Source organism: Chlorocebus sabaeus, chromosome 9 (genome assembly GCF_047675955.1).
Source record: "Chlorocebus sabaeus isolate Y175 chromosome 9, mChlSab1.0.hap1, whole genome shotgun sequence".
NCBI lineage: Eukaryota > Metazoa > Chordata > Mammalia > Primates > Cercopithecidae > Chlorocebus > Chlorocebus sabaeus.
The window spans coordinates 105,281,881-105,295,983 of NC_132912.1; the positions used below are offsets into that span (position 1 = coordinate 105,281,881).

Below are 14,103 nucleotides of genomic sequence, written 5' to 3' on the forward strand. Positions count from 1 at the left end.
ATATAGGTAATCTTTTGGTCATTAAAACATCATCTAAGGGTTTCAGGAACTGCTGTAGTATCTCTTTAATTTTCATGAGGAGCTAGAATTGGCATTGACGGTTGAGAAAGTGGAGGTGAAGAGAGGTTATGTGTCACTGCTTTCAAATGAGCCCAGTGCATTTTTTTCTTTGGATTATGTTCTTCCCCAGCCCCCTTCAAATTGCAGGGACCTTTTTGTCAATAGCCCTAGAAAACATTAGATTTATTATAATCTATTAATACTAACGCCCCATGGATTAATGAATCAATCCATTGTCAGATTTATGTTTAAATCCTAGTTAGCAGCGCGTCAGCAAAACAGTAACAAATCTTTTGTTGGCGCACTTCTTGGTGCTTTCGTGGGACCCTAGCACCTCAGAGGGTGCTCAGCATCTCTAAACTTGGGTTCCTCCTAACACTAGGGGGAGACCAAGAGCCTTGGGACACTCCCAACACAGGGAGGGGAGGAGGGGCCTATTGTCAAGTCACGCCGTCCCTGCCTGTGACTAGCACAGACACTAGCCAATGGGTGCTTGGATAGGGCGCGCCGGCGCCCCGCCTTTCTGAGCGCCCCGCCGCCCCGAGGCACCCTCTGGCATACTCCGCGGCGGCGACAGCCTGGGCGGACAGTGCGCCGTGCGCAGGCGCGGAGCTAGACGTTGCTGCCGCCCCCATCGCCTCGGGGAGTCTCACCCACCGTGTCCGCCCGCTGGCCCGTCAGTGCTCTCCCCCTCGTTTGCCTTCTCCGGTTCTCCTAGTGCCTGCCCTACGCGCCCCGATGGCGGAGCTGCGGCCTAGCGGCGCCCCCGGCCCCACCGCACCCCCGGCCCCTGGCCCTACTGCCCCTCCAGCCTTCGCTTCGCTCTTTCCCCCGGGACTGCACGCCATCTACGGAGAGTGCCGCCGCCTTTACCCTGACCAGCCGAACCCGCTCCAGGTTACCGCTATCGTCAAGTACTGGTATGCTCTGGGCCGCGGGGAGACGGACAGGCGCGGGCTGGGAAGGGTTAAAGCGTCGAGGGCGAAGTAATTTGTGGGAGGCTGGGAGGAGGGGTAGAGAACGGTTAAAGCACTTGGAAGGAGGGCTTCCTGCTGCGAGGGAACGAGTTAAGGCTCAAGTTGGGAATGGGGACAAAGGGGTTAACGGAGCCTGTGGGTAGTGAAGGGTTAACCGGGTTTAGGAGAATAGAGTGAGGACTAGGGGTGTGTGTAGGAGCAGAGGGGGGAACGGCATGAGCGAGGGAACTGTAAACGTGGTGAAAAGGGGGCGCCTGTAGGGGGTCATTAGTGGGCGAGGGGAAGCCAAGCGGGGGCGGCAGAAGTGGGATGGGAGAGGCGAGGCGGAGCCTGGGGAGCGTTTGAGAGGGTTTTGGAGGAGCGAGGCCGGAGAAGCTCAGAGGGCAAGAGACTGCATAGGATGGCGGGCGGGGGGCGGTTCGGGGGGCCCGGGGCTCTCCTGTTGGAGGTAGGAGGGCCAAAGATGAGGGCCTGGTGCTTGTGGAGAGATGAGGAGGAGGTCTCCTTTTGATACCTTCCCGATGAGCTCAGACGTCGTATCAGGGTAAAGCTTTTGCTTTTGAAGTTTGACGGAGCAGCTCTTCCTGATAAACTTCTTGCTTACTCTGCACTGTTCTCTTTCTCCGTGCAGAGCTTCCTCCTAGCTCTGCAGCGGCTTTGCTTTAGGACATTAGGTAGAGAGAACCATGGTTTGGTTTAGGATTGAAAGGGACCACAGCTTCCCACCTCCATTTGGAAATAAATGATGGAGACCCTGGGACTCCAGCAGGGAGGAATTGTGCAGTGGGACATTAAGAGGAGCTTCTTGACCATGGCCTGCAGTTTCTCCGGGGAGCTGAGAGTAACCCTCAAGTAGCTTTAGGGTGTAGGAATGGTCTTTTCTAATTTCTCATTCCTGTTTGCAACCTGTTTCTTCCTGCAGCATTTGGGCAAAACAGATGTTCTGGGAACTCTGGAAAAGAACCTGTCCTCATGGTCTTGCTGGACCAAAACAGATACTGGTTGAAACTGTCCAGGACCACATTCATGCCGGCATTGTGTTAGATGATCTTCAGTGAGTCCTGAAAGATGTTCGGCAGCTGCTTGGGGTGTAGCCAAAGGGTAGACCTGAAGGGGCAAGTGGACATCTTTGCCGGTTACCTCTCCTTTTAGAACTGAGTCTCCCTCTTGGTGAAAACCTGTTACTTCCCCTGGACATGGATTTCAGTAGGCTGTGCAGGGCTGAGGCCAGCTGCCTGCGTCAACGGGAGGATGCCAAGAGGCCAACAGCGTGGAGGGCCTGGGGACCAGCCACCTGCTGTCTAGGAAGGGTTGTAGGGAACAGCCTCCTCTGTTGGAGTAGCCAGGAGGAGGTAGAACTGGTGTCACAGTCCTCTCTGGCTGGCAGACAGTTCTCTGGTTGAGAGGAGTTGTTGAAGAGTGCTTCTGAGTGGAAAGCAGCTCTTGCTAGCTTAATGACCCATTCTCATTGTGCCTTTATATTTAACTATGTGTTGTGATGAACTTGTTGTCATGTGTCATGAGAAAGGTAGGCCTGGGCTGGGCACGGTGGCTCATGCCTATATTCCCACCACTTTGGGAGGCCTTGAGGATCCTTTGAGGCCAGGAGTTCAAGACCAGTGTAGGCAACATAGCCAGACCTTGTCTCTGTTATTTGAAAAACAAAAAAGGAAGTGGGCCTGGCTCTGCCATGCTGTTTGTTCAGGCCTCATTTGAGTGTGAGGAGAAATCCCTACACAGATTCAGGCAACTATTTTTATGTCACACAAGTAGCCATAAAGGATAGAATTGCATGTTAAAGGTATGATAGTGTTTGCAAAGGACTAAGGGCAATTTTTTTTTCCCTTCCTGCTGCAAGCTTGTTAACAGCTGTATCTTCAGAGATGGGCCAACATGTGATAATGAAGAAAAGGGATTGTACAGCACTTTGTGAAAGCCCTGCCTAGATGCAGAAAAATATAAAGAGAAACAGCACAGTGACTGGTACTTTCTCTTTTTTTTTTTTGAGACAGAGTTTTGTTCTGTCACCCAGGCTGGAATGCAGTAGCATGATCTTGGCTCACTGCAACCTCTGTCTCCTGGTTTCAAGTGATTCTCATGCCTCAGCCTCCCAAGTAGCTGGTATTACAGGCGCACACCACCATGCCCAGCTAATTTTTGTATTTTTAGTACAGGCAGGGTTTCACCATATTGGCCAGGCTGGTCTCAAACTCTTGACCTTGAGTGATCCACCCACCTCGGCCTCCCAAAGTGCTGGGATTACAGGCATGAGCCAGTGCGCCCAGCCATCAGTGACTGGTACTTTCTAAGATGCGGAGGGGTTTGCAAAAATAAGATCCTGAAATTCATTTATATTCCTCACATCTGGGATCCCACGATGTTTCTAGCAGGATGACTGACCCACACTGTCTGGGTCTGTCTGTGGCCCAGGGTAGCTTGGGATTCATTTTGCAATAGCAGGGTGGCTCTGTGGCTAGTGATCCCTGAGTAGTGGGGACTACTAACTGAAAGCTTTCTAACTGAAAGCTGAGACTTTGGTGAGCAAGGATTAAAGCAGAGAGTCAGAACCTGTACTCATGGCCCACTTCAGTCCTGCAACTGCCCTGCCGAGAGAAGTTGGGTGTTGAAGGAATTAAGTTGAGGGATGCCCTGGGACCTTGGATAACATCATTTGCTAAGTGTAAAATATGATTTTTTCCCACATACTCATCTGGCCTCTGGGTAGTAGAACAGAATACTCTGCTTGGGGACAGGGTTAATTTTGTCTGACTCTTGGTAGTTCCTTGCAGTTGTAGTTTTAAGGTTAAGCTTCTCTCCTTGATGTGACACCTTGTGGGAGACCTGGTGAGAAAGAGGGCTTCAGGGATGCTGCAGATGGAGCAGAGAATGGTGAACGCAGTTTTGCAGCTCGGTGCGGGATGGACCTAGGCTGTAGCAGGGCAGGTTTAGAAATTTACAGCAGGAAACTGGAGCAGGTTTGGGGCCTGTAGTGGCTCCCATCTGCTCTGGAGTTCTGTAGCTCTAATGGGGTCTTTCCGGGGATCTCTACTCTTTTCTTTCTTCCTTTGCCCCAAACTTTTCTAAATCCAACCGGTTGTAGTAGTCAAATGATTTGTTGAAATCAGAGTTAAGGCAGACATGGAGAGTTGTCCATCTTCCTCAGTTGAGATGCTAAGCTATTTGTAGCAACTTTCTTAGAAGTTCTATAAATAACTTAGCATTTCCTAGCAGAGAATAGGGATTTCTACAAAGGCAAATAATATCCTGGTAAAAGAGGATGAAACAAGACCTACTGGTTTTAAATAGTGTTTAAATTGCCTGGTGTTGGCAACATTGACTGGGATCACTTGTAACGTGTCTTTTATTTGGTTGTTAGCTTTCCGCCAGCATGCTATCCTGGTTGAAAAGTGTACTCCATTGATGTCCCAGGGGCAGGTGAAGCTTTTGCAGTCTATGGAGTGGTCAGATGTTTGTGGCAGCTCAAGTGCCGTGTTTGTGGGCTAAATGCAGACTTCCTTCCACTGGTTTCTATTTGGTCTATTTCTCTAGCTACCAAAATTTCATATCCATTCTAAAGGATAACAGGAATTTTTTTTTTTTCTTTTTTGACGCAGTCTCTCTCTGTCGCCCAGGCTGGAGTGCAGTGGCGTGATCTCGGCTCCCTGCAACCTCTGCCTCTGGTGTTCAAGCGATTCTCCTGCCTCAGCCTCCCAAATAGCTGGGATTACAGGCACCTGCCACCATGCCCGGCTAATTTTTTGTATCTTTAGTAGAGATGGGGTTTCACCATGTTGGCCAGGCTGGTCTCAAACTGGTCTCAAACTCCTGACCTCAAGTGATCCACCCACTTCGGCCTCCCAAAGTGCAGAGATTACAGGTGTGAGCCACCATGCCCAGCCAAAACAGGATTTTTTTTTTTTAAAGCACTAATTACTAAAGGGAACTCTTATTGTATTATATTCTCGGAGTGAGATAATAACTGAATCTCTTCTGCAGCTCCTTCTCAGTTGAATGGTGGGGGAAATTTAATGTGGTCCTGAGAGGCCCCAAATCATTTACCGTCCCAGCTCTACCTTTGAGGTGGCAGTCTCTCCTGGGATCATTTTCTGGGTGCAGATGCTCACAGGGCACAGTTTGACTCCTGCTGCAGTTCTCTATGCAGAACTGAGTTAAGCCTAAGTTTGGCCTTTGTCACTTGCAGTGATAAGAGACCAGCTTTGGTCTATGTGGTGCAGGCTGGTGTCTGCACGGACTAGAGGCTTCGGGTTTGTTTAGAACAAACTGTAATTAACAAGGGCACAATATAGTCTTTCAGGAATTAGCTGTCTAAGAGGCTGGAGTGGAGCAGAGCCTCTGCTTCCAGGAACAATGCCCATTGGGGATGCTCGGGATTGTATTTCAACAGAGGCCAATTGATTGACTGATATACCTCTTGCCTTGAAGCTTGCATGTATACAAGCACCACAGAAGAGAGATAATCCCTGCCAGTCTCGCTTGGGATCAGTAATTTGAAACAGGAGAAAGCAAAATGGACAACCACCCAGTCTGTTTTATGTCTAAAAGAGGTCTAGTCTTTCAGGGGTAGGAGAAGGGAGCTTCTTATGCTTGCAGAGTTGGGCAGCCTTAGCTGTCCATCTCTTGGTCTCATCCTGAAGAGATGTGGCCTCTCTTTAGTTACCTTTCACACAGGTTCCTCCAGGATGGGGCCTTTAGGTTTACAAAGTAGAGCGCCTTAGCTTGACATTGTCTGATTTCCAGGCTCACACTGACACCCCTGTGTTTTGTTTTTTGCAGGTTGGGTGGCCCAGACCCCTTGGACTATGTTAGCATGTACAGGAATGTGGGGAGCCCTTCTGCTAACATCCCTGAACACTGGCACTACATCAGCTTCGGCCTGAGTGATCTCTATGGCGACAACAGAGTCCATGAGTGAGTGTGTGCCACCTGTTCTTTATCCAGAGCCTTATTCCTGAGGTTTTCCTGAGCAGGGGTGACAATGTCATAGTGCTGTGAGCTTGGTACTTGTCAGTGGAACCTCTGCATTTCTGCCCTCTGACTATGTCTGCTCATGCCAAGGTGGTCATTGTTAACACCTGATTCCTGCTTACCTGATTCAGGAAAGTCTTGATGAGCAGGAGTTCCCAAATCAGGTGTTTCTAAGCTTGCCCTGGAGTTTGGGCTCATAGGACGGGAAGGGTAGCATGGTTATGACTCAGAACTTGGGCAGATGCTTCTGTGTCTACTTCCTTTTATTCCCCTATCTTATTATGAAACATTGTAAACATAAAACAAAGTTGAAAGGATTTTATAGTGAACACTCATATACCCACAACCCAGATTCTACTGTTGACTTTATACTTGCTTTATCACAAATCTGTCCCTCTCTCATCCCTTTATCTATCTTACCTACTTCCTTTTAACCTGTATTTATTTTTTTTATCCTAGTCTGCTTCCATTTGTTGCCCTGTATGCTTTTTTTTTTTTTTTTTTTTTTTTTTTTTTTTTTTTTTTTTGAGATAAGTCTCACTCTGTCATCCAGGCTGGAGTGCAGTGGTATGATCGTGGCTCACTGCAGCCTTGACCTTCCTAGGCTCGGGTAATCCTCCAACCTCAACCTCCCAAGTAGCTGGGATGACAGGCAAGTACCACCATGCCCAGCTAATTTTTGTAATTTTTTTGTCGAGACAGGGTTTCACCATGTTGCCCAGACTGGTCTCAAGCTCCTGGGCTCAAGCAGTTCTTCCACTTCGGCCTCCCAAAGTGTCGGAATTATGGTTGTGAGCCACTGTGCCCAACTTAGAGTTCATACTCTTAATGAATGTATTCTCTTGCCTTTTGAGCAGTTATATCATGTACCCCAATAAGCTACCATCTATATTTAAAAAAATTTTTTTTTTGGCTGGGCACAGTGGCTCATGCCTATAATCCCAGCACTTTGGGAGGCTGAGGCAGGTGGCTCACTTGAGATCAAGAGTTCAAGACCAGCCTGGCCAACATGGTGAAACCCCATCTCTATTAAACATACAAAAAATTAGCCAGGCATGGTGGCATGTGTCTGTAATCCCAACTACCCCGGAGGCTGAGGCACAAGAATCACTTGAACCTGGGAGGCAGAGGTTGCAGTGAGCTGGGATTGTGCCACTGCACTCCAGCCTGGGCAACAGAGTGAAACTGTGTCTTAAAAAAATAATAATAAGGCTGGGCGTGGTGGCTGACACCTGTCATCATAGCACTTTGGCAGGCCGAGGCAGGCGAGTCACCTGAGGTCAGGAGTTCAAGACCAGCCTGACAAACATAGATAAACCCTGTCTCTACTAAAAATACAAAATTAACCAGGTGTGGTGGCACATGCCTGTAATCCCAGCTACTAGGGAGGCTGAGGCAGGAGAATTGCTTGAACCTGGGAGGTAGAGGTTGCAGTGAGCCGAGATTGCACCATTGTACTCCAGCCTGGGCAACAAGAGTGAAAATCCATCTCAAAAAATTATAATAATAATAAATAAATAAATAAAATAAAAAATAAAGTTTTTTTCTGTTTATATTCTTTTGATGGACAGTTTCTTTAATTTAAATGTAATCTCTCTCTTTTTTTTTTTTTTTTTGAGACGGAGTCTCGCTCTGTCGCCCAGGCTGGAGTGCAGTGGCCGGATCTCAACTCACTGCAAGCTCCGCCTCCCGGGTTTACGCCATTCTCCTGCCTCAGCCTCCCGAGTAGCTGGGACTACAGGCGCTCGCCACCGCACTCGGCTAGTTTTTTGCATTTTTTTTTAGTAGAGACGGGGTTTCACTGTGTTAGCCAGGATGGTCTCGATCTCCTGACCTCGTGATCCGCCCGCCTCGGCCTCCCAAAGTGCTGGGATTACAGGCGTGAGCCACCGCGCCCGGCCTAAAGTAATCTTTCTATGTTCGTATTCTGTCAGTTAAAAATAAAATAAATGTAGTTTTCCCTCCCCCTCATTGCTTGGTTAATCAAGAGCTGATTTTATTTGTATTGTCATATCCTCTTCTGGTTTTTGCCTTTTGTACTTTCTTGCCCCTTGTACCATGTCTGTTCTGTCTTGGTGGTGGCTGCTTAACCTGGGCAGGTTGAAAGAGTAGCAGGACTCCTCCTGTCCTGCCTTTTAGCATAGAGACCAATTCTGGAGATGATGATAGTATCATAAAGAAGATGATGATAGCCTTTTTCCCCTTTGTTTAGTACTTACTATCTTCCATGTCATTGTGTTAAATGCTTTACAATCTTATCAGGTTCTCATTATTTCTATTTTATAGATAAGAAAAGTGAGTCTCTTGAGGGGTTAAATGAATTGCTCAAAGTTACAGATCTAGGGGTAAAAGAGCTGTGATTGAATTGGGCTGTTTGAGTACAAAATTTGAGCTTTTTTGTTTTGTTTTTTGAAACAGGGTCACGCTCTGTCACCCAGGCAGGAGTGTAGTGGCACAATCATGGCTCAGGGCAGCCTCAACCTCCTGGGCTCAAGCAATTCTCCCACCTCAACCTCCCAAGGAGCTGGGACTACAGGCAAACACCACCACACCTGGCTAAGTTTTCAAATTTTCTGTAGAGTTAAGGTTTTACTATGTTGCCCAGGCTGGTCTCAGATGCCTGGGCTAAAGCAATCCTCCTGCCTCAGCCTCCCAAAGTGTTGGGATTACAGGCGTGAACCACTGCATTCAGCCTCAGAGTTTGAGCTTTTAACCACTGGGCTATTCCACCTCTCTGAACACCGGCCTAACCCAACTTCCTCATCTCTCTTGTTAAACTCAGAGGCCCAGGTTTCATCTCCTCACTGGTCACGTGTTGGGAACAATGTCTGCAGCTGCCTTTACAGGCTTCCAAATGGATTCATTGCAGTGTCAGCAGAAGGCTTTGGGAACAGGGAATTAATCTTGCCTGAATGGGGACCCAGCATTACAGTATTAATAATGGAGATAGAATAGCAAACAGATGTGGGGAGTAAAGGGACTATGCTGGATCTTAATTTATATTTTTAATAAGAACCTGCAGAGAGTATTTAGTGCAGCTAGCCTGTACCTTTTTGTTGACAGATTTATTTTGGTTAAAAGAATACCATTTCCTATGTGGCTTAAGGATTCTTCCAGTCTACCTGCTAGGTATAGGCCCAAGGCCCAAAATAACATGAAGAATGTGATTGAGCAAGCCTCATATTTCAGAAGGGGCAACCTCTTAATTTGAAATAGGACCTTATTCCTTATTGTTTTTTTCTGGTTTAATACTACCCTCTTACATGTGTTTCATTTCTACATGGTACAGCACTTTGTATTCATATGTCATTTATGACAAGAGTGAAACCTCTATTTGGGTTTTCTTTTTTTTTGAGATGGAGACTTGCTCATCGCCCAGGCTGGAGTGCAGTGACGCGATCTCGGCTCACTGCAAGCTCTGCCTCCCAGGTGCACGCCATTCTCCTGTCTCAGCCTCCTGAGTAGCTGGGACTACAGGCGCCCGCCACCGCGCCCGGCTAATTTTTTGTATTTTTAGCAGAGACGGGGTTTCGTCGTGTTAGCCAGGATGGTCTCTATCTCCTGACCTCGTGATCCGCCCACCTCGGCCTCCCAAAGTGCTGGGATTACAGGCGTGAGCCACCGCGCCCGGCCTCTATTTGGGTTTTCATGTCACCAATCAAGCCTAGTATTTTCCAGTATTACATCCTGGCACTAGAAGGATATGGAAGGAATGTTCTCAGATATTTACCCAGTTCTGGTCTATGTTGCAAAAGTCAAGAGTACCTCTATAGGCTGGGCATGGTGCCTCACTCCTATAGTCCTAGCACTTTGGGAGGTCGAGGCAGGAGGATCGCTTGAGCCCAGGAAGTTCAACACCAGCCTGGGCAACATAGTGAGACCCCCCAATCTCTACAGAAAATACAGAAATTAGCCAGACATGGTGGTGTGCATCTGTAGCCTTAGCTACTTGGGGGGCTGAGGTGGGAGGATCACTGGAGCCTGGGAGTTTGAGGCTGCAGTGAGCCATGATTGCACTACTGCACTCCAGTTCAGCTGACAGTGCGAGACCTTATCTCAAAAAGTAAATAAAGACAAATAATAAAACAGAAATAGATACCTTTATAATTGACCATGTACTGGGATGACTGGTTTCTTTTTGATCCTGTTAAGCTTTTTGAAGAAAAATGTGATTTTCCACACATTTCATAATGGTGGGACCTCTTTAAAATGACTTAATGAATCCTCGTTTAAATTAGTACTCAAAGCTGAAGTCAGAAAGACAAGTGTTGTGCCATCCAGCTTAAGTGCTAAGAGGTGCTGGGTGGGAATGATGGCAAATGGATCTCTGGCAGCAATTCTTCTTCCACTGTCTGTGTCTTCTCTTCAGCAAGAAAAGAGCAAAAGCATTGGTTCATTTTTTCAGCACACGTTCATCAAGCACCTACTTTGTATCAGACATAGAACATCATAATAGATGTCTTGGGGATAAAATAGCAAGACATAATTCTTGTCTGAAGGAGCTCATGTTCTGGAGGGGAGATAAACATAAAAAGATTGTTATTGTATTGAGTAATAAATGCTACAGTCCATGGGTATAAAATATGATCTGGAAGCAGAGCAGAGGGAGTAACTTCTAATCAGGCTGCTGAATTGCTAGAGGCTGCAGGGAGGAGGTAAAGTTTGAGAGGAACCCTGTAGGAAGGGGCCTGGGATGCCATCTGCAGCCTGACGCTATACGATACCAACAGCGCTTTTAGGAGTGAGAGGGACTTGAAAAACCTTCTAGCTCAGTATTTCAAAATCTTCTGGTGCCACATTCATAATTGTCACCACTTGTAGCATTATTTATTTCATGTTCTTTTTAAGTTATCCTCTCCTTTTTAAAACTGATATACATTTATTTTTATTTTTATTTTTGAGACGATCTCCCTCTGTTGCCCAGGCTGGAGGGCAGTGGCAAGGTCACGGCTCACTGCGGCCTCAATCACCCTGGCTCAAGTGATCCTGTTACCTCAGCCTCCCAGGTAGCTGGGACCACAGGCATGCAGCACCACACCTGGCTAATTTTTTGTTGTTGTTGTTGACACGAGGTCTCGCTATGTTGCCCCGGCTAGTCTGGAACTACTGGACTCAAGCAGTCCTCCCTCCTTGGCCTCTCAAAGTGCTGGGATTATAGGCAAGAGCCACTGCTCCTGGCAACAGCGTTTATTAAATGCCTGCTGTGTACCTCCTCCTATTATGATCTTTCCTTCTCCTTACAACCTGCTGAGGGTAGGGACAGGCAGAAGTGAGGGGTCCTCTGCATTTCTTCTTGCTCCTGGCAGGCATGCTTCAGGGGTAGGAGGGGATGCCCACCCTGGTAACCCTAAAAGGGATGAAGAGTACAATGACTTAATAAGCCTTGGGATAGCCATTTTCATTCAAGTTCTTTCCTTATTCACATTCACTAAAGGAAACCAGGCAATAAAGCACTTGTTTCGATCAAAAGATTCTTAGGCCATTTCTGAAGTTGGAGACATAGAACAAATTCCAGGTCCAGGCAGCCACAGGAGAGAACAGAGTGCTTCTCTAGGAACCTCAAGGCTGTTCCCAACTGACCTGAGTAGAGAGACTGTCCTTTGGGACTCTTCCCTGGGACTTGGGAGGTGCTGCCAAGTGCTGTCAGAGCTTGCAAGTCTGACCTTCCCCTTTATGGCCAGGCAGCTGTGGACTGGAATGTGGGGGGATCTGTGTGGCTGTAGAAGTGGTTTCAGCATCACTCTCTGTGAGGATTTCTGGCTGCCCCTGATACCACCAACAGTTCTGGCTGGACAGAGCCTACAGGGCCCTAACCGAGGCTGGAAGGCTGGGTAGTTGGAGAGTGCATTTGAGAACTCAGGCAGACTTCCCTGGTGGGATTTTTCTCAGGGCAGGTCGTCTGCTGTACATGTTGGGCTGGTTCCAAAGACAGCCTTTGTGTGGAGTTAGCCCAAAAGCATAGGTCGTGCCCATGCCTCACCACCATGGGAGATCTAGGCTCTGTCCCACAAATGCGACTTCTTGGCGTTCATGTCCAGTGGAGTTTGGAGCAGTTCTGCACCCTCCTTGGGCGCTGGAACTGCCGCTGACTGGCTTTCTAGGGCTGCCTCCACCTGGTTGGTGGAGAGCCTCCCTTTCCCTCATGTTCTTAGCTGGGCTCTGCACCCGCATGAGTTATTTATTAAAACACTGGATACAGATTAACTTTTCTGCTTGTTGTTTAGTGTGGCCTCGGTCTCCTGCAGTTGAGAAATGCTAATTTTTCCTCCTCAAAGCTTAGTTTGCAGGAACTTTTTTTTTTTTTGAGATGGAGTCTTGCTCTGTCACCCAGGCTGGAGTGCGATGGTGTGATCTCAGCTCACTGCAACCTCCACCTCCCAGGTTCAAGCGATTTGCCTGCCTCAGCCTCCCAAGTAGCTGGGACTACAGGCGCGTGCCACCACGCCTGGCTAATTTTTGCATTTTTAGTAGAGACGGGGTTTCACCATGTTGGCTGGGCTGGTCTCGAACTCCTGACCTCAGGTGATCCACCCACCTGAGCCTCCCAAAGTACTGGGATTACAGGCGTGAGCCATCCTGCCTGGCCTGCAGGAACTTTTTAACATGTCGCTTCCAAGAGAGGTCCTTTCTTTGCCATACACATCGGTACTGGGAGCTTGGTCCCTCCTCTGGTTGGACCTTTGCTCTCCTAGAGCTCTCATGAGGCTGGCAACCAGAATGCCTCCCTAAGCCACTGGGCCCAGCCCTGGCTAAGTTTAGCAGGCTAGAAGAAGTGTTCTGCAGGCTCATTGCGGGGCACACCTCCCTGAAGCCTGGTCCCTCTGCCTTTCCTCTCAGGGATGTTCAGTGTCAGGATGACTATTTGCATGAGATGGTAGAGTTCCCTGCTAAGAACAGGGGATCAGGACCACCAAGCAAGAGTGAGGCTCCCTTGGTCTTGGCCCAGTGTGGCAGGGCCCAACAGGGACTCTCTAGAACCCTTTTTGAGGCCAAAGCTGTCACTTAGGGTTGGAGTTCAGGCCCCAAATCTCTGAATCTGTGAATTTTTAAAGTTGAGGAGAATTTCTTTTCTTTTCCTTTCTTTCTTTTATTCTTTTCTTTTCTTTTCTTTCTTTTTTTTTTTTTTTTGAGATAGAGTCTTCCTTTGTTGCCCAGCCTGGAGTGCAGTGACACGACCTCAACTCACTGCAGTCTCTGCTGGGATTATAGGTGTGTGCCACCATGCCCAGCCAATTTTTTATTTTTACTAGAGTTGGGATTTTTACCATGTTGGCCAGGCTGGTCTCAAACTCCTGACCTCAGGTGATCTACCCGTCTCAGCCTCCCAAAGTGCTGGGATTTCTTTTCTTTTGTAGCTACAGGAAGACCTGTATTGTAGGGGTTCCCAGCAGATGCCTGCGGGTGCATGGCTTCGTCCTTTATTAAGCATTTCATTTACAGCATGGATTGTTTCTTCCTTCATGGGGTAAGGGTTACAAATTCTCCAATTCAGAGAGTCCCTCAACAGTTGGGAAAAAACTTGTCCAGCTGACCCAGTTAAACTCACTTTTTTATTTTTTATTTTTTTTTATTGAGATGGAGGCTTGCTCTGTTGCCTAGGTTGGAGTAGAGTGGCACAATCTTGGCTCACTGCAAGCTCCGCCTCCCAGGTTTGTGCCATTCTCCTGCCTCAATCTCCCGAGTAGCTGGGACTACAGGCGCCTGCCACTATGCCCGGCTAATTTTTTGTATTTTTAGTGGAGACATTGTTTCACCGTGTTAGCCTGGATGGTCTCGATCTCCTGACCTCGTGATCCGACGGAGTCTCACTCTGTTGCCAGGCTGGAGTGCAGTGGTATGATCTCAGCTCACTGCAACCTCCACCTCCCGGGTTCAACCAGTTCTCCTGCCTCAGCCTTGCAAGTAGCTGGGACTACAGGCGCGTGCCACCACGCCCAGCTAATTTTTGTATTTTTAGTAGAGATGCAGTTTCACCATGGTGGCCAGGATGGTCTCGATCTCTTGACCTCATGCTGGGGTTATAGGTGTGAGCCTCTGTGGTGGCCTAAACTCACTTTTAAAAAGCCTGTAGCTGGGCACA

General features: G+C 48.0%; 1 protein-coding gene across 2 annotated transcripts in view; it reads left to right on the forward strand.

Annotated features, from left to right (window-relative positions):
- The first annotated feature begins 607 nt into the window (after positions 1–607).
- Positions 608–14,103, forward strand: part of SUFU (SUFU negative regulator of hedgehog signaling) — a 132,786-nt gene continuing 119,290 nt past the window's right edge. Inside the window, exons 1-2 of one of the 2 annotated variants that reach the window (XM_007963979.3) lie at positions 608–980; positions 5,832–5,966. In XM_007963979.3, coding sequence (XP_007962170.1) covers positions 799–980; positions 5,832–5,966 — 317 coding nt within the window. In that variant the 5' untranslated portion in view covers positions 608–798. The remainder of the gene's footprint in view (positions 981–5,831; positions 5,967–14,103) is intronic. The other variant, XM_007963980.3, reaches the window with a different exon arrangement.